The following is a 23997-nucleotide window of genomic DNA, read 5'->3' on the forward strand; positions in this document are numbered from 1 at the left end:
TGGACGCTTTTGAGGCGAACGCTTTTACAGTGTGTTGTACCTTAATTGGTTACTTATGCCTAACAAAGCAGCTTTTCCCCAAATTAGCAATGATGAAGCAGCATTTTCTTAGTGTTTAGAACTTCTCTTCCATCTAGAAGTTGCAAGAATCAATGAGATTTGAAGCAAATTACCTGAAATTCCATCATCATGTCCATGAGATAATTTATGTTCACAGGCCACGCAGATTTATATGTTATGATTCCATGAGTGATTCCACTTAAAAGAGCGGCCAGCTGACAGACACATACTGCAGTCCAAATGGAATGATTATTTTCTGTATCCAAACTGGATAATAAAGGATACTTTCTGTGCTTGATGTGGAAGTGTTTGATAGAGGTGATTTCCAATAGCTACGACATACAGTTTCTCTAGCATGCTTCAAATTTTACTAGGTTACCACTCCAGTATTTTGTGCACCAATGAGCAGGTTTTGAAAAAGCTTGTTAGCATGGAATTAGTATCATCACAAACAAAATTTGTTTTTCCATTTATTTAGAAGGCAAACAAAATAATAGAGACTAGGTTTTGCTTGGTTTTTGGGTTTTTTTTTTTTTTCTTTTTAAAATTCTCCTTCTTCAGGTGATACTTGAAAGAATTGGAAAAGCCATGATAGTGCCCAGTGGAAAATACTTAACCTGATGCTATAAAGCACCTGGCAGGAAGTTCTTCTGAAGAGATTACCAGAACTTTAGAAAGTAGTGTGCTTTATGCATCTTCTCACTCAGCTGCCCTGGTAGAAGTTCTCATTGTCTCCCACTGGCATAGTCAAAAAAATTATGCCCTTGGGGTCCAGTTAAATAAACACATCTTGTTCTAAGTATTTTCTTTCCTTCTTTACCTTCCTTTCCAAAAAAACCCAACCCTAAACACATAAACCTTTGCTTCAAAACCTGTGTAATAGTGCAAACTGTTAACTATAATTAACTAGCATATCTGTCATGCAAACATTTACAAGTAAATGAAAATGTAAGGACACAGTAGAACTTTGTATTGTTCACATCATATGATAATAAGCATAACAAAGAGAAACGGTTATCATTTTCTCAAACGCCTTATTCATCTTGTACTGTGTTGTCTCCATTAAATATTTTCTTTAGAAGTAATTTTTGTGATAAATGGTGTTTGGGATGTATGTGTATGAATGCCTATATTAAAACGTAAGTGGAATGGAATTTAAAAAAAAAGTCTTTAACTCAAATCTGGGCATCAAAGGTGAGCTTGTAAATCAATATTAACATGTCTTTCTGAAATTGTAATTAATGCGCTCAATTTTTCTTGTGTTTAGTCTGATGTTTTTGTGTGACTGCTTCCACTGAACAGTTTACAGTATTGCTTTTTGTACTCTGATTCTTTTCAGAGCTGTAAAAATAAAAGCAGGCTAATTTGAGCTTCCTGAGTTTGGTAATAGCAAATGTTTGCAGTGTCCATATGAGGACATAGTGGAGAGCGCTCTCACAAAGAGAAATATTTTTTTTGCCTGGATTTTTCCAAATTCAAATGAAAGGCCATTTGGACTTTTCTGAGAAACATGCGTGCATTTATACTGTAATGTACTTGGCTTGCCCCTGAAATTCCTAAACTTTGTGAAAAGTATTGCTTGTGTGTTCATGTATTTATTGATTCCAAGTTTCTTCACTTCAAACTGGAAATAACATTTAGATTGTCAGAGCATGTTCAGTCATCCTTGGTTTAGTTTTTGTATTTTTGACATTATATTAAGTAATTATTAATGCAAGGAAGACTAGCAAACTTGAAAGAACATCAAAGATTTCTATATTATTTAGTTTTGTAAGTCTTCAAAGGGGAAATTCTGATAATTTTTTCTTTGTAATTTTTTTTTGTTCTGTTTTTTTCTATTCAATTTTGAAATGCTGTGAATTTTCAAAGTTCTTGATGACTGAGACACTTAATGCAAGAGCAGCTATATGAGAGATTCACTCAGCCCAGTATTCTGTGTACAACAGTGAGTACTTAGGAGAAAGAGTCTAAGAACAGGTCACATTTCCAATGATGCAGCCTTTCTTGGCCTTTAGCAATTTGGAAGCTGTCATGCTACCTCCTTACCTGGTATTTCTCTCTGCTTTTGGTTTATAGATAGTTATGTTAATTGGGGATTGGACTGAATATCCCGTTACTTCCTTTCTGTGGCTCCACATCTCCCATTCTATCGTCTGTACCTATTGAAGATTTGAGCTGTAATTATTAAATTTGAAGAAAATAGAAAACCAAGTCCTGTATGCATAACATCTTTGGTTAGCATTCTTGTACCTGCAGCCAGTTCCTCAAAGATTTTAGTTACTTGCACTGTGAGGATTTCTAGGACAATGGTGAAATTGGATCTGTTTAGGAATGGTGCAGAAATGGCCTGGCTCGGTATGTAGCTGTTTTAAAAATAAAGATTCTGTACAAATGAGGGTCAAATTTGGCAACTGAACTTTTCATCCATATAGTAGAGGAAAATGCAATATAAATTGCATATAAATGCAACTCCTATAAAGAGGGAATTATGAGGAAATGTGGAGTCTATTTAGTGGGAGTTTAAAGTAAGTATGTAAAGAGGAAATACTTGCAGGTTGTGAGGGACTCTCTAGTACTCAGTGCTAATTGCACATGTATGCCACTGGTGAAAACATTCTAAGGGAGTGAACACCTTCCCAAAATGGGATAAAACTTTATTTAATTGCTTTTATTTAAAAATAAATCCAAGGGTGGGTGAACAGAAGAATAAAGAGCATCTGGAGGTTAAAAGAAAAATCAAATCCAGAACCCAGCCATTATTTAAAAAGTACTTGTCATGTCCAAGTAAGGAGAATGGAAAAGAACAGGCTTAGAAGTAAGCTTTGATGAGAAAGACTTAAAAATTCTCTAGAGGGAATTACTTTAAATAATTATTTTGAGTTTGTGAAAAGCATAAAACTAGGAGTTAAACTCATTGGAAGCAAGAAGCCTGCAGGAATGTGGTGTTGAAAAAACCTGATCAAGGTGTAATTAGAGTATTTAGGAAAGGTAAGTGCATGCCAGAAGAACTAATGAACTATTTGCATTAATATCCTCTATAAATAAGGTCAGAGCAATTCTTTTGCATGAGCCATTATTTACAGGGAATAAGTGAAAAACTGTCTCAAGTTAACAGTGTCAGTAAAATGAATTTTAGCTCAAATTTAGAGAAATCCATTATTTTAAAAAGAAATTTGAATTTGAGATGAATAATAACAAATGACTAAAACCAAATGGTCCTCACTTAAGTGGTCTGTAAGAAATTGGGTGTGACATGCTGAACTATGAACTGCTGAGTGTATATCTTTATTTGTCCTGAGGAACGGAAGTATAATGGCAATCTTTAAGAAGAAAACAGGGCGAGATTAAATGGTTATTTTTTATTATAAAAGGAGATTACAGTGGATTCATCAGGAATCTCTTCTGTTCAACACATACATAAACCGTGTGAAGGAAGGGATACTTTGTGACAATTTGTTACTGTTACATACTGATTCAGAACTGTCAAAAATAGAGGTCATTATAAATTGTAGAATTTCAAAATACAACGCTGGGATTTTTCTAACATTGTGAAACTTATATCAACTGATTCTTAAGATTCACTTTAGAGAGTTGCTGGAGAGACGCACATATTTTAGTGGTGTGAGTCATCTGTCCTATTTTAAATGCTGTCTGAAAGACATTATGGGTATAAAAGGAATTAAGATATCTAGCTCAGACACAGGAGATTATGCTATAGACATCTCAAATAAGGAGAAAGATCCCACCATGGGTATCGAGGCAGTAAATTCACATGAAAGTCAGGGTTGATGAATGCAAAATGATAGTAATTGTGAAGCTGAGTGAAGCCATGCATATACCACAGGAGGCTGTTACTGCTCGATTTGAGAGTCATTGTGAGTCTGCAAACATCCTCTCGGTGCTGGTGGGATTAAAAAGAGAAACAGAATTTTGGGGATTGTGGAAATAAAAAGGGAATTTAGCACCAGTTTAAAACATAAAAGGATATTGTAGTGCATCCATGGAGCACCCATAGCTTGAATGGTCCCCAAGCTCATAAAGCGTAATCTGTCAGCAAAGGCACAGAATGGCGGCCATTTGAAGAAAATCTAAGTAAGCAAAAAGTTTAATAGAAAGCAACTATTTTTGTTTCTCATAGGTGAATTGATCACAGATCAGAGTTTAACATGAAAGAGGGTTTTGGGTTTTGGGTTTTTTTTTTCCAGTGAAGAAGGAAATTGTAGAATTTGTGCTGTAGAGCATGAGGTGCTGCAGAGGCCTTAATCGTGAGTGGGAGGAAAAAAGATACAGCGACTTTGTGAAGTACGATTTCATTGGTAAATATTAAATAGGGGAATCTAGACAGGCTTTGGGCTTAGGATTTCCACAGTGAAATGCTGAGAGCTGCAAGTGTGTAGTAGAAGTGTCAGTTCTACGTGCTTTGTTTATGCTTTTCCTCATACCTTTTAGCCATTGCTGGAGATTGATTTTGCAACATAACATGATCACACTGGGTTAGAGCAAGCAGCTGGGTTAACTGTGTTTCATTCTAAAAGCTTCTTTCTTTTAACTTTTTTTTGGTGTGTGTTTTTTTGTTTAAGGATAAAATTTCTTAATGATGTTACAGGAATGTATTGTGTTTCCTGGCTTATGCAGCTGCTTTATGTTAGTTTGGGAAGGCTCTGAAGTTCCTACTGACTTCAATAAGGTTTGGATCAGATGCTACGTACTGTGTTTCTTTTTTGTTACTAGGCAAAGATGTACAACATCACATTATTTTATTAGAACAAGCTTCTTGAATGAATAGCTAGCTCTTGATCAGATTGAGCCATATTATTTATTTACTAGCTAAATGTGCTGGATGCATGTGCTCCAAGTAGATGGTTTGGTCCATTACTGTTCAAGATGAGGTTGTTCTCTTTTGGCTGTGCAAGGAATCTGTTGCAATGGATTTTAGTGGTCCAAATTTTAATTTATGGTACTGAAGTCCTCCAGTCCCATGCAATGTCACATTGAAGTTTTGAAGGTATTTTGTTATTTTGTTTGGCTTTCATAAAAAGAAGCATCATAGATGCCAGTTCTTCTTCTCTGTTAAAATCTGAAATGCTTTTAGTAATTTCTGTACAGGTGATTCCAAGCTCTTGTCACCACAAAATGTGATGGTCTTCCCCAGATGGTGATTGTTTCTTGATCCTAAATGAAGAAACTGGTTTCTAGGCATCCTGAGTTTTCCATGTCTTTAGGTGGAAGGCATTCTTGTTCACAGCATTGCCAGATCAGTGTTAGCGCTGAAGTGTTGGCAACAGTCTGAAAAATTTAGCTGTGATCACAGATATTCTGGATCATTTCTTTAATTACTTTATAAACCTGTACTACAGAAAGTATCTGCATTATGATCTGGGGGCTCAGTGAGACAATCTTCAAAAATTTTGCATCTCTGAGTGGATTCAGCAAGGTGTTTTTGTGTCCAGCAGGAAGTCTAGCAACCAAACCTCTTTTATCAGTTTTAGTTTGAAATGTAGTACACAAATTTGACACATATGAGTTATTTTCACTTTGCACCTTCATTTGAGAAGTGGAAAAAAATATCCACAAAAATGAATCTGTCATCTTTCAGAAGAGCGGTGGGAGTGGAAGGAAACTGCTGAAAGTCTATAAATTATATCAGACCTATCCCTTAAATTCTGTTGAATAATTCCATTCATTTTATCAATCTGAATTGCTTTTGTTGAGTGACTGTTGTGATTTCTTAGGTGTGGCTACTGGGTTAGAAGAAGTTATTCACTGCAGACAAGGCAGTTGCTTTAAAGAATGAAATAGGGTATATTTTTACCAACAACCTTCCTCTGCTGCACGATTTTTTCTCATTACAGAACACTGTTTGCTTCTGTAAGTTCTAATGTCAAATCTGATGCCAACATAATTTGCGGGAAAAAGATCATTTGATAGGTCACTCATCCTTAGGTCCAGTTGAGTGCCTTTTTCTATCTAAGTGGAAAACCAGCCAAAATTTGCCTGAATTACCAGAAAGTTTTTTAAAAAAAAAAAAAAATGTTGCATTTGTTGATTTAATGTCTTAAAATTGCTGGCTGTTCAGCCAAGGAAAAGTTAAGAATACAAACTTAAGGAGCCTCTGCTACCATAATATAACCCAGTATATCTGGTTTTTTGTTTAGAGTTTTTATCTAGTAGATGATACTTTTACATATAGTCCTTATCTTATTCAGTCCAGTGAATGTTCAGTGTCTGGCAGCAAGGTGGCTCTCCAGTCCTTACAACTCTTTGGTTATGCAGTGTCTCACCCTTATTGTCACCTTTAAACCAATGTGAATTTACCAACGTGAACAGAGGAGCCTAAACCCTCCCTGTCCTCGTCACCTCAGTCTTGTGCAGCGTATTTGCTCCTACTCCCGTGACGTGTTGGACCAGCCAGCAGTGTTATTCCCCATGCAGTTGTGGCTTTGGCCAGCGGTGGTTACCACCAAAACCAGGCTACAGCACTATTAATTCCTGCATGGATTTTCCCGGGGCTTTTATTACTTTCCCAGACTATGCCAAAAAGAAAATTTCAGCCACATGAATGTTGCGGATGGAGGAAATGGGCACTGCTGTCATGAGTGAGAACAGAATGAGAAAGATAGACCAGCGTATTTGCCAGCTTTTGCACAGCTGAATGCTCTGCTCCACATGAATGTTGCTTTCCTGATATTTAGTGTTTTAATGGTATTTCACATGATATACGGACTAGTTCTTATGCATCTCTGAAGATGATGACATAATTGCAGTTTTGTAAAGGGAGATGAGGTTGTTGAAATAGAAAGATTTAATTCATCATTTTAATTCAATAGAAAGGATTTACTTTCTTAAATGAAACTTGGAAGAAATGTCAGTACATAGACCCAAAATCTCTATCCATGAAACCTCTGTCTAATCCCATTGGCAAATGAAGGTCTGTATGACGTTACTGCATGCCTGACTCCCACTCAGATTCACTGACTAAACATCTGTTGTGGTCAAGTCATACTCATCCTTACAAGCCTTTTATCCATCTGTAAAGTTTCCTTTTCTCAAGAGCTTCATGAGATCAGATGGAGAAAATACGCCATCTCCTTGCTATTTGTTTGCCCATTGAGCCTATGTTTTAAATTTAGATGAAAAGCAAATTCTGATTTATCATTCCCCTTTGTCCCATTCTTCTTTTTGTAGTTGTGGATCTAATAAAACCCTGCTGTACTGGAGGCTCTTACCTCCTGTTACCTTTTGGCTTCTGTTCACAGGGGGTTGATGTGGACGTAGTTATCTCAGAATAACAGAAATACAGAAATCTCAGTTATCCCAGAAATACAGCCTCTTCCACAGCCATCCCATGCATGCTATTATGTCAAACTCGTGAACATCATGATAAAACCTCAAATCTTTAATTTTTAGCACTGAAAAAGCTTTTTTTTTTAAACAAAAATTAAACCCCCAACTCAAATCTTTTTGATGTATGGAAAAAAATAGTCCTTAAAGCCTGATCCTTTCATATTTCATTGTTACCCCTAAAGAAAAAAAAACAACCTGTTTGAAGTTACTGTATTTCTACTTTTTACTTTCTTCAGCTTGGAAAGCAGATTGGGGTGTCACTGCTACAGAAGCATGACTATAGGATACAAAAAAGTAAACAAAATATTTGAAAACTAATTTCCCCCCCCCCCCCCCGCCAGTTTTAGAATAAAAAGTATGTGTGAAGTTTTACGTTTTCACTACTGATAGCTTTTAGTAACCTGTCTGTAGTTCCTTCTGCCTTTGCCTGTTGCAAGTAGTTCAATTTTCCCAAATTCATGCTGTTAAGACTTACGTAATTCTTTCACTTATGTCAATAGATGCTTGTGGGTGTACAGAGAGTGATTTCTAGAACATTACCTCAATAGAAATTACCTTCTATTTGTACGCATAAATTCTGCTAAGGCTTTTTTTTTGTTTTGATTACATTTTACTAAAAGAAACTGAGAAAGATTAATTTACGTTTTTCATCACACCATTTAAATTTTGGCCATAAACTCATTTTATTTAAAAATCTCTGCAGTAATCCATAACATGAATGTAAGCAGTGAAAAATACAGAACTATATTAGTAATGCTGACCTTCGTTTACAGATTTAGTAAAGAGGTATGCTGGTATTACAGGTTTGCAAAAAGAGAATTTGCATGTTGCCTTTCTTTGGTTCTGAAGTCTGTAAAATGGAAAATTGCTTTCAGCCTTATCATTTTTGCTTGCTGTGCAGAGCTGCTTGTTGCACATCTTTGCATTTCCATCACCATAAACCAAAATAATAGTTGAGAAACATTTCGAAAGCTAAAGTGAAAAATGCAGAATCTTACTGCTGCTATTATTATGTAATAAACCTCTTTCTTCTCTTTCTTCACATGGTGAAGCCATTCTAGCACAGTATTTAATTGACATGATAAAACTCTAACAAAGCTCTGGTGCACTGTTGCTTTTTACGTTTACTTAAAGATCTAAGCATGTTCATGGTTTGCTGTAAAAAACAATTAATATGAAAACCTAAGAGAAAATGATTTCAAACACCTTGTTCTGTGCTCCGCTACATTTCGGTTCAATGCACTAAAAAACTTTGTGTATTGTGCGGACCCAAAGTTAAAGCTGTTCCTGCATGTGGAAACAAATCAACAGCAGGGACAGCTGCATTAGGAAAGAAAACCAGGGAACAGGAGGAACTGTGTGGATGCAGCCCATATTAAATGACTGCAGAAGCATTTGGTGTTCTTCATGAATTATTTTAAAATGACAAGATATGTTACAAATGCAAACTTGTGCAGAACCGTCTTTTCTAGGCGTTTAAGCTATGGCCAGGGATAACTGTGAAATTAAATGCTAGTCACGCTTTTAACATCAGAATTCTGTGGCTGAATTTTGTTTTGCTTACATTTAATTTCATTGACTTGCATATCAACTTTTATCTGTCCTAATAACTAATTATAGCAAAATCTACAGTTTTCGTTTCAAATGACTGAAACAAAAAGGAGCTTGGTCCCTAACTGTTGAGCAGGACTCTGCTGTTTGTTTATTGCTTGACTTCTGCTGCTCAAAGGTAGTCCTGCACTACCTTGCTCATCAACACAATTCATAATATTGTCCTGTCAGTGACATAGGCTTTAAAAGCACTCTGTGTGGTGATATTTTAAAATCCTTTGATGCTATGTGTTTAAAATATTATTTGTTTCACTGGGATGATAGGTTTGGGAAATGCCTATATGCTGAATTATATGTTGAATTAAACCTACAAATTCAGATATCTCTGCTCATAGAGAGATTGGAGTTGTAATAAAGTTAACATGATAAAATTCTGCCTTGATTTGGCTTAAGCAAATGCTATTTGAGATCAGAAAGACTGTTTTCTGAGGTGATTTTGTTGTAAACTATAGGTGCTAAATGCTGAATAAATTTAAATGTGATGAGATGTATTCATATGTCACTCGGGTTTATATTCTAAAATAATAGTTTATTCTTCTTTATTGCAGCTTCCCAAAATATGAGTACAACATTCCACAAATATTAACTCTGTCATTTAAAGTTGAAGACGTCAGTGTTGCCATGACAATTTAAAACCAAACTGATACGTTTTATACAATCTATAGAGGTTTTTTTTCACAAATTTCCCAAGCAGATGTACTTTTATTAGCTTATATGGAAGTAACTTTAACTATGATTGCGTTAGTGAGAAAACAGGAAAAGCAGAAGTTCAATAGTTGCATACAAAATAGAAGAAGAAAATAAGCAGAAAAGTACATGTATAAAAGAGCTGAAAATAGCCCACACTAGAAAGATGCCGGTATATTTTGTTGCCGTGCTAATGGCATTTAATGGAATTTCCTGTTTCATCCCCAAATTTCAGAGGAAATTTGAAGAGGGGAAAAAAGTATACACAGGGTATTATATAGGAATAATGCCTGATGATTAGGAGTTCTGTCTTTTGAGGTTTCCTTTCAGTATCACAATGATATTCAATTCTTTAGTAGGGCTTGCTTTCTAAAGGGCGCACCCAACGAGCAAGTAATGGCAGCGGGGGGAGAGATAAGAGACACAACATGCAGCACACTTCGGATGGAGTGTGTAGGCAGCCAGCAGCATATAAGACTCCAAGGGTTTTACTGGAGCAATAGAAAACCAGAATCAGTTTAAAATTAAGCTATGAGATAAAGTTCCAGAGACCTGAACACGTATTGGCAGAAAAATCAGACTGACCCTGGAGTGTACTTCACAGGGATCTACTGGAGTACTTTAGGTGGCAGCCCCGTGCCAAGGTGGTTGATGGTTTCAGTAATGTCAAAAATGAAAAAAGACATAAATTATTTTATTAAAATAATGTTATATAATGAAATTATTCATGTAATGTGTTCATATTATTCATGCTAATTATAATGTTAAGGAGTTAATGAGCAAATACAACATTGTAATTTTTCCCCTCTCTCAAATCATTCTCATTTATGCATAGTCGGATGCTGATCTTTCACTGAATTCCTGTGCTGAGTGCTCTCTCCTTTTTTGGGGTTTCAGCCACATTTGCACTGTATTAGAGCTGTCCAAATGAGAACCCAAAGGATGATTTTTATCTGCTCCTGAAAGAAGTTTGGATGCCTTCCCTGGCTGCTGTTTAAATGTTTGTGTATTACAGGCCTTTCTTGGCCAGGGCAAGCAAAATTGTGATGCCGTCTCTTGGTGAAACCAATACTGCATCCTGGTTGTGGAAAATGGATCCCCCATCAGATGTAGGGTAGATATTTCAGAGTTGCACAATTACACTATGTGGTGTAGGAGGCTATGTCATTTGGCCTGGTGCTAAGAGTCCTAAAGCTGCTTGTATATTCTCTGGTTAACCAGTGCTTGCCAAAAGAGAAGGAAAAGTTGGAAATTAGAGGGTGCGTATGAAGGAAGAATGTGATAGATGATCCCAGGAAAAAAAAAAGTGAAATGGGAAACAGAAGACAAGCGACTGTGTAGATGATCTGTCTTATGAAAACATCAGTTTAGGTTAACTCTTGGTCTTGGCCAGTGTCTGGTAGAAACAAGGACTTCAGGTGCCTTGTCTTTATTAGATGTCTGAATTTCTTATATTAACTTTAGGCAGTTCAGTGATTTTTTTTTTTTTTTTTTTTTTAAGACATCCCGACTTAAAACTGATATGTAAAAGTGACTACCTGCTCCTTTTCGATCTCTATGTGGAGCGCTGCATATCCTGCACAGTGAGGGAACTAACTAGACAATTTCCATTGACTTTCACGTTCAACAGGTGTGATGCTTCAGCTGATGCAGAACAGCAGCTTTCCAGCAAATCTAATACATCAGCATAGTTCCTTCTTTGGATTTGTACTAGTTCTGTCTTTTGTATGGAGGAAGATATGTAGGAAAGAAATTGGTTTTTAAATGATTACTTGCTTTCCTTCTGGCATTTTGGAGAACACTCTCTTCTTGTTCTTTCAGTTCCCATTTAACTTGTTTGAAGAGATTTTGTTACAGCCAAATAATGCAATTCGCAGAACACACTGGGCATCTTATTGTAAAAGTAAGACTATAAGCTTTTTGAAAGAGAATTTCCATTTTCTTCCTGAATAACTTTTCAGAAAGGCCAATATTTAGAGTAGCAGTTGAAGAGTACTCGCTAGTCTTGCAGGTACATTTTCTTTTATTTCAGTTCTGACACATTGGTGTTTGGCATTTGTAGGATTTGAGGGATAATCATATTTAAGATATTATGCCCCTAAAAAAAAAAATTTTTTTTCATTGCTACTGGTGAAGAATGTGTTAGTGATATTCATTGCTACTATTCCAGTATTGCAGACTAAATGTCTTCAGTAGTTTTTTTGTTTGCTTTTAAGGCAGAAAACATTGCTGAATGGATTTTCCTACTTATATTCATATCACATCTTATTTCAGTAGGAATACACAATTCTTGCTCGATGATATTTTGCCTCTTTTTAGGTTGCAAAGAAATTCTTATTCCTTTCATGACTGTTGTTTTTAGAGGTGAAAATATATCCCATTTAACACTCTTTTAAAGTCATCTAAAGGATGTGATAAAACACAGCAAGAAATGAAGATTCAGGGACAGGGTGACCATCTGTAACTTGGTCTCTTTGTCTCAGAACTGCAATATAATGGCACTGTGCATTGATGTGCTAGACTTACGACTTGAATAAAGGTCTCATAAACTTCTCCTTAAAGGGGTGAAAAGAGGGGAAAAAATAACCCCTCATTTTTCCACTTTGTCCTTGTCTGTTTTTCTTCAGTAAGGGAAGGGTATAGTGCTTGAAGAGCATCCAATTGGATGTGAATTATTAACAACTAGACTTTTTTTATTGCACAGGCAGGTTGAAATGTTCAAAATAACTTTTTTTCTTAGACCCTGCTTCTTTCAAGCACTTAATGTCTTTGAAGCTGGAGTGTTGGTTTCTTGAACTGCCTTGCATTCCTTATTATCTTCTTTTATCCGTTAGTACTGCAGTGGGATCTACAATTTTGTTGCTGGTAGAGACTCTGTGATAGAGGTAATCTGAACCTCGTCAGTGAATACTTGGCTTCTGTCCCCAAAATACTGCATTGCTACCTACCTTTTCTTGTTCCTTTACTTCTCCAAAGTAATCTTAACGTTTATTTCACTTCCTTCTCCAGTGTGCTTCACCTGATTCTGTTGACCAACATGTATTACATCTTAAACCAGAAGTGCAATGTTGTCTGGCTCCCATGGGCTCTAGTTGTATGAAGAATTTTTTTACACATCTTTTTATTTTGCAGAAAAACCCAAAATTTTGTTTAAAGACTCTCTACTGACTTACTGTAGCCTGATGCACATGCCTTTGGTGGGATCCAGATGCACTAGGAGCTTGCATTGAACGAGTGATGTATGGACATGATTCCACTTATGTATGCAACCTTTTTAGTAATAGTAGTAGTGAAGGTATTATTTAATCTTTTCCAGTGTTACCCTTCGCTTTGGGGACTTTTAATTTTGAATCCTGAAATACTACTGTTGGATTTCTAGGAAGCAGTAGGAGGACTCTCTGGTGCAACTGGAGAATCTTTCTCACCATTCTTTTGGGTAACTCCAAGTTTTGCCAGTGACTGGTTGGTTGGGTTGTTTTTTCCTTTTCCCTTTTTTTTATTTTTTTTTTTTTTAGGTTGCATTTGCAGCTTGTTTTTTTAAGGCTCCTGAACTGTACTTGTTGTCAGTGATTCCACTCAAGATCGTGTAGGGGACTTTTTATTGCTTCAGACTACTCTTAGGTTTGAGTCATTGAATTATGAATATTTTTTCATATCGTGTTGAACATGATGCAGAAAAGTACAATCCCTGAAGAACAGTGACATCATTTCTTTTTGTCTTACTGAATTACCACTTGAAATGTAGTGATCTTCTGTTGGTCATGACTGTACCAGGAGAAACCAAATCTGGTATTTAGTCAGCACTTTAATAAAGATTACTGCTTTTTAGGTGAGCATTCTTGTTTGGGTCCCAAATGTCTCATAGTATACAGCACTTTATCCACTGTTGGAGAAAGGCATCATCCAGCCTGTTCAATAAGATGAATATTTATTTAATCACAAGAGGGTCTGTAGAGTATTTTTAATGTGTTTTGAAAGTACTATTATTTAAAAGAGGCCATGCATAACAAACCGGGAATTTCCATGACTACTACTAAGTGCAAGCAGAGCAATCTAGTAATGGTATTCTGTGCTGCATGTGATACTTCTGATAGCCAAGGTGTTTTGATTTCCACTCTTCCTTTTCTTTGTGGTCTGCCAGCTGTCTTGTTTCATATGTATTTGCATTCTTATGACAGACTTTTTTATTTAAAAAAAATCGCAAAGAAAATAGTAAACCTTTACTTTTGGTAACAATAAAGTGGTGGTGTTCTGTAGGTAGTGCTTATTGATGTTTCTTCTGCTGAAGCTCTAATTTATCTTTCTTCTGCTTATATGACAGAAGAACAGAGACTTGATTTTTTGACACCCAAACTACTAAATATTTTTTTCTAAAGCTCAGGAATCTCCTGTTTATTTTAAATATAGAATTACAGAATTGCAGTAAAACAGAACAAGAATGGAGTTGAACTATTGAACTGTTGATTTTGGTCTGCAGTGGCTTCCAGTAGGAAATGCACATAAGCAGTTAAATGTATTATAGCTAAATAAAGTAATATTAAGGAGGCTGCTCTTCAGTTGTTTGGTAATGAAAGTACTGAGCATATTCAAAATAAGCTCTTGGTCTGTGTTAGAGATTTGCAGTATTCAGGAAAAGCAAGAGCTGTTGTCTGTGGGTTTTTTGGGGGGAATTTACTAATCTACTCTACAAATAAAGTCTTAATTTTTTTTGTATCAGATTATCTACACAAACTATACCTAGGATATTTGGAAGATTTTTCTTTTATTTGGAGACTGTGCTTCAGTTATGATAGTATGCCTTCCAGGTGCCTTCAGCTACTATTAGTCCTTTGCTAGGGCTACCCTAGTCAGTATTCTAAAATATATTAGGATTTGTTGTGAAGACACTTCTACCATTTCCTTAGCAATTCTTGGAGCAAGAGTACTCATAGATAAATCTGCCAAGACTCTGAAAGACCAGCACCTCTAATATCAAGAAGTCTGTATAGTGTACGTTTTTTTTTTCTCCCTGTCATTTTGATAAGGAGATTACCGAAACTAGTCAAGGTAAAATTACAGTCAAGTATAACATAAAAGTATCGCAGCACTGGGATTTCATTTAAAGAGTGAAACTTGAAAAATTCTTTTGAATGCTTTTTACATTTGATTTAGCTGTGTGTTGAATGTTTAGAGAATTAATGGCACATAATTCTAAAGTTGTGTAGAGCAGCCAAAGTAGAAAATGGAGAAATACTTTCCTAAGTCCTTTAAAAAGTTAATCCTTACAATCAAGGCTTGCTAAGTCTTGATTTAGGCAAGATGTCATGGGATTTGTTTGTCATCAAAATAACAAAAGATAAAGTCCAATTTATATATATATAGAGAGATATATCTATATATATATCTTGTTCTCTGTGTTGTGAAGCTTAGTGAAATCTACTGTCGTTTGGGTTTGAGTCCCATAACCCCCATATGTCTCTTGCTTTCCTTTCTGTTCATAGTCTCTTGCTGCTATTGCCATAAGCCCACCTTCTTACCATGTCCTTTGTCACCTTGCATCACCATCAGTTTCTCTAGTTCCTATCTGTAGACTGCATCTGTCCTAAATATTGCCTAGATGAGACGTATCCAGTTTGTGTGGGTTTCCACTATTAAGATCCTGTAGCATACCACCGACCCCCAAGCATGTCTTCATAACAAATTCTGTATTTTCAGAGATTCCTTTTAGATATGGCACATTTAACTGAAATGTAGGAATCCACAAAAAGACCTGTGGATCATTCAACTTTGTTTCTGATAATGTGCTAGTTGTGTTCGTTATCCGTATCTGGCAACAGGTGCGCTCAAGAAAGACTAAATGTTGAAGATGAAAGACTAAATGTTGAAGACAAAGACTGTTTTCCTCACAAAATAGCTTAGGACTGTTCACTTGGTGAGAATAACTGTTGGCAGGTTTTCACAGAATATGAATATGAGGTGCGGAGTCATGGTCTAGTTATTTCACAAGAGATGATTTAATGGATAGTGATAGTTATAATAGGAGAGCAGGAGAAAGGAGGAAGACCGAAATAAAATAAATAATAATATATGATTTAAAAAATTGTGCATCTGTTTAAAGCTGAAGTTATGTCAAGATAATATGGAAATACCTAACTTGAGAAATACCCTTAACTTGAGATGGAATATAGTAATATACTCTTCTCCCTGCTGTCACGCATCTGTATTTAAATACCTATGCTGTCTAAGATCATGTATGACTGCTCTCAGGAGATGTACCTGATGATCACATGTGCTGCAGATGCCATATGGAAAGAAGCAATGCTACTGCTTACGTACTTTATGCTTTTTTCAATAAAGGATACTACAAAGAGCTAAGTATTTTTTCTTGCTTTTATATATATATATACACACACACACACACACGCAATTTTTCTGTGTATCTTTTCAGCTCATGGAAAAAACTGACAGAGAGTACTACACTCTGGATGACATGTTTGTTTCCAAAGCAGCCAAAAGAGCCCGCATTGGGGAAGAGGAAGAAATACAAAGAAGAAAAGCAATACATGAGCACCAGCAGCTTGCTGCACGCATGGAAAAGTGCCCGTACTGCTTTGATAGCAGTGAACTTTCTAAACATCTTATTATTGCCATTGGCACCAAGGTAAGAAAATAGCAATTTAACACAAATGTGAAAATAAAAAAAGAAATAAAGGAAGGCAGTGTTAGTGTTAGAGTGCATAAGATTAAGAACAAAATTGCTTCTATGAAATGATTTATTGTTCTGCATCTTCTTTTCCTTGCCCTTCCAATTGATTTCACAGATTCCTCAAGGGTGAGGAGGAAAAAGATATAAATCTGTCATGATTTATAAAGCTAATCTTTGATATTAGAACTTCAGATTTGTGGATTTGTGGAAGACAGGAGCAATAATGAAAGATCTGAGTGCAGAGATTAGACTGTAGGTGGATTTGTGGAAGACTAAATCACACTGCACTGGAGGAAATTTGAACTGGTGAAGAACTGTATCTCAATGATATCAAAAAAAATTAAGTGGAGACTTCAATTTTTAAGCCTAAAATCCTTTGAAATAGACAGAAGTTTGGTACATGGAACCTTCCAGTTTCTGTTAATGCTTTTAAAAGTTACATAAATATTTGGATTTCTAACATGAAATGCTTCAGTATAGGCTTTGTTGTCATTCCTTCTCCAAAATTTTCATTTATTATTGATGTTTTTCATTTGACTTGAAACTTTTTATAGGCCAAGGAATTAAATGCACAGATATGTATTATGGTACATGGCGCTTATATATATAATCTATATTAAAAAAACCAATGCATACAGATCTGTATCTGTGTATATATATGTGTTTATGTATCTAATATATATACACAGAGATATCTATATCTGTAAGCATTTATATATATTAGATTTTATTAAAAATGCATACAGATGTATATATCTATATTAAAAAATTCTGTAATGGACTAAACAGTGAGATTTCATAATAGTTAGGATACTGATTGGTCTATAAGTTGATATTACTGTCTTGTTGGTGGAGCTGCTGCCTGGATACCACTAGTTCATTGGAGCTACTCATGGATAATGGGACCTTTTTAAAAACACTAAAATTACTAGTACCTTGCTGTAATTAGCAGGTAATGGGTTCTGTTGGTTTGAATTTTAGCAAACAATGTATTTCTTAGCCTTAGCAATGGGAAGGTTTTAATGCTAGAAAAATGGTCACTTCAGTTTTTGTTTGCTTTTTATAGGTATACTTGTCTCTGCCAAGGCACCAGTCCCTTACGGAAGGTCACTGCCTGATAGCCCCTCTGCAGCACCATACTGCAGCCACTCTTTTGGATGAAGACATCTGGGAAGAAATCCAGGTCAGCTGAGAAACTATCTCATGTTCTAACATTTTTGTAAAATAGTGTTGTTTTGAAAATAATATACTTGTCAATAAGTACCTATTTTCATAATTTCCAGCCTTGCAGCAGTTTTCTCATTCCACTAAGGGGCAGAACATTCTTACATTATGGATGAAAATTACTGGTCAAAAATTGAAAAAGGGAGATGCAGGGTAAACACTGAAGAAATGTTGTCATGTATAAGCGCTAGAAAAAGTTGCCTGGAATGCTGCAGAACCACTGCTGTTGCAGGTCCTTGAAACCAGGTTAGAGGAACTTCTCTTGGGGTGATGTAGGTACAGCTGATCCCTTACAGCAAGTGGAATAATTGGCTTGGCAGTAGGATTTCCTTGGGAGTGCCAAGAAAAAGAAAAGGATCGTCAAGGCAGAAAAATCACTTATAATGAAACACAAACTGAAGATATGTTGTTTACATATCGTCAGGGTTTTTAAGCTAATCTGGTTTTAGGTGGATGCCAACTGAGAGAGAACTATCTCAGTCATCTTCAAATCAGTGAGGTCCCTAGCAGAATCCAATTTCCTACTTTTTTGAAAAGAAATATTAGAATAAAATGCCAAGCATGATGGGTCGTGTTTTCCAACTCTCTTATGAAGACATTTTGAAGATTTTGAGTTCTGTTGTCTTTGGAAAAGGAAAATCAAGGGATGAATTTATCAAGGTTCTGCCTAAGAGATTGCAGTGATTGGCCTTTCCCTCCCCACCATCAGGGTTATTACAAGGGGAAAACAACTTGTAACCTCTCATAACAAATTATTGGATACTATTTAGACTAGAAGAAGGCATTGCTGCTTGCAGTTGCTTAGATTTAAAAACAGGTTAATTCAAGAGTTTGAAATGTTTTAAGTAACGCTGATCTTGCCTGAAGCGTGGCAGATTCTCTGGCTTTCCAAATGTGCTCCCCACATTGATTCTCATGACTGATGTAATTTTTATACAGTGTTTCGCAGTAAATGATGCTTCTCCCAAGTAGGAAGGGAAAGAGCCTCTTTTGTATATGGCAGAAATGCCTAAGAAAGTTGGATAAGAAGCAACTAAGTGCAACAAGTAGGGACAAGGAGGAACAACAGATATGTTTATTCTGTATCTTCTATTTATCCTAACCTCTTTTAACTAAATAGATGATGATTTTTCTAAATTTGTAAGAGAAGGAAATTGGATAAAGATAAGCAAATGCAGTTCCTGTTCAATGCTAGTCTTTTCCTTGCTAGAAAATGCAACTAGTTGGTAAAACCATTATCCATTGACCCTGTGAATACTTTCATAGCCAGTTTAAACATTTCTTTGCAACAAAGTACTTTGGGAGGTGATGGACACAGTTGGTTTTTTTGGTTTTTGTTTTTGTTTTTTCCTTCCCCCCAGCTTCTATGTTATTCAGTAGGAGGAGTCCGGAAAGATTTAGCAGGACTATAAGCATACATTTACTCAGTGACTAAACTAACTTTCTGATGCCAGAGCCATATTTTATATTGCTGTTGAGGAAAAAAAATTATCACACTTTAAATATTCATAAAATGTTGTATTGAGCACATGCTTTAGCTAACTATTTTTGCTGGGATATGTTTTTTAAGATTTGTTGGAATAAAGCAAGAAGGGTTCTTTTATACTGTATGCCTCCAGGCACTTGAATTCAACATAGTGTGTGTTTTAGACTGATGTGCTCACTTGCCAAAGTAAATATGCATGTAATTTTTTTAATACGAAAAAATATAAATCTTTACACTTACTGTATTGCCAGAACTCTTACATGTATCAGTGTCGTGTGCATGCGAGCATAAGCCAAGCCCTCTTATTTGCTCTTATGAATGGTTTTATCCTTTCCAGTACTAATTATCCTTGATTTTTTGGCCTGTTCAGAATTTGGAGGAAAAGTGCAATATATTTAAAAACAAGAAATTGCAGTCTGGGAACATTAGCTCACATCTGGAGATATTCTAGGCTTTTCAGTGGATTTGTATTTCAGTTGATACCGCACTGTAAGTAATAGTGCTTCCCCATCTTTGGTTTAAAGTTTCTCTTATCTCATCACAGTTGCTTGCCTGGGTGTATTTCAGAAGTAGAGGTCTGGGGGCCAGGGTGAGAGGGAGAAGACAACAAGCTATTAATTCAGAGTTGTCTGTCGTTCTGCGCAGTAAAGTTCCGCATCAGTCATGGTACAGTGATCTATTCACCGGGAAATATCATCTAGCTGTGTTTCATCAGTTGGGTTAGCGTTGTGGTGGTAGCGTTTTCTTGTCACAGCATGTAGCAGCTTATTTGTGAGGAAAAATTCAGGGCACAAGGGCCTGCTTTGGAGAGCTTAAATACCTGGTTAAGGTGCATATTTGGCCATGTTTCGTAGCCTTTTAGTTTGATTCATACTGTGCAAGATGACAAAGGGGTGGGGAGAAGAGAGCTCAATTTCTAGTCCTGTTGCATTGAAAACCTGGTAGTGATTTGTTTTCCACCTGGTTTACTTCAGTACTTGCTGATGTTTATGAATATGTGTATTTTGTAGAATCATAGAATCATGGAATGGTTTGGGTTGGAAGGGACCTCAAAGATCATCTACTTCCAACGCCACTGCTGTGGGCAGGGACACCCTCCCCTAAACCACGTTGCCCAAAGCCTCATCCAACCTGGTCTTAAACACTTCCAGGGATGGGGCATCTGTGACCTCTCTGGGCAACCTGTTCCAGTGCCTCACCACCCTCACAGTCAAGAATTTCTTTCTAACATCTAATCTAAATCGACCCTCCTTCAGCTTGAACCCATTACCCCTTGTCCTGTCACTACACTCCCTGATAAACAGTCCCTCACCATCTTTCCTGTAGGCCCCTTCAGGTACTGGTAAGCTGCAATTAGATCTGACCAGAGCCTTCTCTTCTCCAGGCTGAACAAGCCCAACTCTCTCAGCCTGTCCTCATAGGAGAGGTGCTCCAGCCCTCTGATCAGCTTTGTGGCCCTCCTCTGGACTCTCTCCAATTTGCTTATGCTTGTTTGATTCATCAACTCTCCATTTACATCAAGATATGAAATCTTAAACCTTTAGATGGAATTAGCCTTTTAATTGTTTTGGTTTTACTTCTAAGTGTTGTTAATGGAAACACAAAATCAATGCAAAAAGGACAACCTATGAGTTATTTGAGTCATAGAGCTGTGGTACCTGTGGTCGATGAGGCTCATACAGTTTCACTGATTTCTTGGCTTACACTGTGGAAATCCTATAGGGACCACATATAGTACAAAGATATTCATTTTTAAAAAGCAGATTTCAAGATCTTGAGACACTTTTGGAAACATTTACCCTGTCACAAAGTCAAATCTTTTGTGCATTTGAAAATGTGTCTCAGAAATCATGCCTTGTGCTTGATAATTTAGTTTATCATCTATATTGTAAGCTATAGAATGATGCTCTTGCATGTCTTGCATGCAAATACCAACTGCCAAGAGTCAGGGAGCAGCAAGAGCGGGCTGCTCCACAGGAAGGCAAGTCCGGGGTGGAAGGTGTGGTGGGTTGACCCAGGCTGGAGGCCCCCAAAGCCGCTCTGTCACTGCCCTCCTCAGCTGGGCAAGGGAGAGAAAATATAACAAAAGGCTCATGGGTCAAGATAAGGACAGGGAGAGATCACTCACCTGTTACTGTCATGGGCAAAACAGACTTGACTCTGGAAAATTAATTTAATTTATTACCAATCAAATCACTGTAGGATAATGAGAAATAAAACCAAATATTAAAACACCTCCTCCCACCCCTCCCTTCTTCCCGAGCTCAACTTCAGTCCTCATTTCTCCCCCTCCTCCCCCCCGCCCCCAGCAGCACAGGGGGATGGGGAATGGGGGTTGTGGTCAGTTGATCACATGTTGTCTCTGCTGCTCCTTCCTCGCCAGGGGGAGGACTCCTCACACTTTTTCCCTGCTCCAGCCTGTGGTCCCTCTCATGGGAGAGTCTTCCATGAACTTCTCCAACACGGGTCCTTCCCACAGGCTGCAGTTCTTCACGAACTGCTCCAGTGTGGGTCCCTTCCACAGGGTGCAGACCTACAGGACCAGACTGCTCCAACGTGGGGTCCCCCACGGGGTCACAAGTCCTGCCAGCAAACCTGCTCCAGCGTGGGCTCCTCCCTCCATGGGGCCACAGGTCCTGCCAGGAGCCTGCTCGAGTGTGGGCTTCCCACGGGGTCGCATCCACCTGCTCTGGCATGGGGTCCACTATGGGCTGCAGGGGGACGCCTCACCATGGTCTTCTCCATAGGCTGCCGGAGCATCTCTGCTCTGGTGTCTGGAGCACCTCCTCCCCCTCCTTCAGCATTGACCTTGTTGTCTGTAGGGTTGTTCCTCTCACATCTTCTCACTCCTCTTGCTGGCTGCAATTGCTCTGGGTGTTTTTCCCCTTCTTAACTCTTGTTATCCCAGAGGCACTACCACTGTCGCTGATGGGCTCGGCCTTGGGCAGCGGTGGGGTCCGTCTTGGCGCTGGCTGGCATTGGCTCTGTCAGACATGGGGGAAGCATCTAGCAGCTTCTTGCAGAAGCCACCCTTGTAGCCCCCCTGCTACCAAAACCTTGCCATGCAAACCCAATACCGAAGGTGATGGGCAAGGCAGATGGGGAAATCACCTCACTGACAAGGCACAGTCCCATGATACCCAAGGCAGGAGAAGAGAGGAGGTCCTGTGATGATAGGACCCAGCCATAGCCCAGTGATGGCCAGAGACGTCTGCAGTGATGGCTTAGGTTCAAGGCCAAGTCAACAAGTCAGAGCCAAGATCTGCCAGATACATGGCTGGGCACAGGCATCCCTGAAACTTATCTCAGGCAAGGACCAAAAGTGAGGGCCTGAGCCTAACTGCGCCTCCTGATTGAAGGGAGGCCAGCTCCCACTTCTCACAGCGCTTTTTCCCCCAGCTCTTTTTGCTGCATCTGATCCCAGCTTCCAGCTGCACCATGTCAGAGCTGCCCATATGCATGGGCAGCCAGAGCCCCAGCAGGCAGAAGAGGCTGCAGATCCTGTTGAGCATGTGCAGAGCCCTGACACTGGAGCTAGCAGAATTATAAATAGAAATACACTTTGAATAGGTGCTGCACCTAATCCCTGTGGAGGGGAATTGGTAAGTGTATGTATTAAGTATGACATTTGGTTAGCTTCCATACAGTGAACATGGGGGTTATAGCCATAGCTTTCTTTTGAGGTAACGTTAATATTTTCCTTAAAGGTCGAGCATGCCTCATGGAAATGTCTTTTTTTTTTTTTTTTTTTTTAAAACTATGTAATTGAAAGTAGTAGTGGAAGGATAATGGTGTCTATATTCAGTACAAGCCAAGACATTACCTTCTTAGAAATTGCTTGGGACCTACTGTTAAAACCATGTTGCTTTATGGAGCATCATAGTTATGAAGTTCAACATAGTTTTAATTTCAACTGTAAAGGTATGTGGTATTTATTAAAATTGAGTTTGTAGTGTTAATTATAATGCATATTTCACAATAGTTTTCTAGACTTTCTATGTTTGTGTCATAGGAAATATAGTTCATATTAAATTGTTGAATAATAGGGAATTTTCCTAGAATGATTGCTGCTGTTATCCATTTTATTATGAGTTTAATATGAATATAATATGTTAGTGAAATGGTAGAAAATATTATATCTGAAAGCTTTGAAAAGTTAATTCAAATTATACTTTTTTTTTCTTTAACCAGATGTTCCGAAATACGTTGGTGAAAATGTTTGAAGCTAAAGACTTGGACTGTGTGTTCCTAGAAACAAACATGAGTATGAAGAAACGGTATCACATGGTGTATGAATGTATTCCTCTTCCAAAAGAAGTAGGAGATATGGCTCCAATCTACTTTAAGGTACACAAAAATGTTTTTTGTTCGGTCATTTGAATGTATTTATCATAGTTGTGATAATTTATCATAATAAGTGATAGGATGAAGGGTAATGGCCTTAAGCTGAAGGAGGGTAGATTCAGATGAGCTATCAGGAAGAAATTCTTCACTGTGAGGGTGGTGAGGCACTGGAACAGGTTGCCCAGAGAAGTTGTGGATGTCCCCTCCCTGGAAGTGTTCCAGGCCAGGTTGGATGGGGGCATTGGGCAACCTGGTCTAGTGGAGGGTGTCCCTGCCCATGGCAGCGGGGTTGGAACCTAGATAATCTTTGAGGTCCCTTCCAACCCAAACCATTCTATCATTCTGTGATATTCAAGTACTATTTTTGAAAAGATGAATTCTTTGATCCTACTTCTTGATCCATTCTTTGATCCTATTCCTTGATCTTAAAACAAGCCCTGTGAGGTAATTCTCTTTTTCAGGTAGTCAGTGGGGGAGCTGTATGTCACTGTGCAGTTGCCTCAAGTCTGACTGCACTGACAAATAATGGAAGAAGGAGAGAGAATTGTAGTTTCTT

The 23997-nt window shown here is 37.6% G+C and overlaps 1 protein-coding gene across 1 annotated transcript in view; it reads left to right on the top strand.

Annotated features, from left to right (window-relative positions):
* Window positions 1–23997, top strand: part of CWF19L2 (CWF19 like cell cycle control factor 2) — an 83392-nt gene that overhangs the window by 53196 nt on the left and 6199 nt on the right. Inside the window, exons 13-15 of the mRNA XM_075742281.1 lie at window positions 16130–16342; window positions 17454–17570; window positions 23289–23444. Coding sequence (XP_075598396.1) covers window positions 16130–16342; window positions 17454–17570; window positions 23289–23444 — 486 coding nt within the window. The remainder of the gene's footprint in view (window positions 1–16129; window positions 16343–17453; window positions 17571–23288; window positions 23445–23997) is intronic.

This window comes from Balearica regulorum, chromosome 1 (genome assembly GCF_011004875.1).
Source record: "Balearica regulorum gibbericeps isolate bBalReg1 chromosome 1, bBalReg1.pri, whole genome shotgun sequence".
Taxonomy (NCBI): domain Eukaryota; kingdom Metazoa; phylum Chordata; class Aves; order Gruiformes; family Gruidae; genus Balearica; species Balearica regulorum.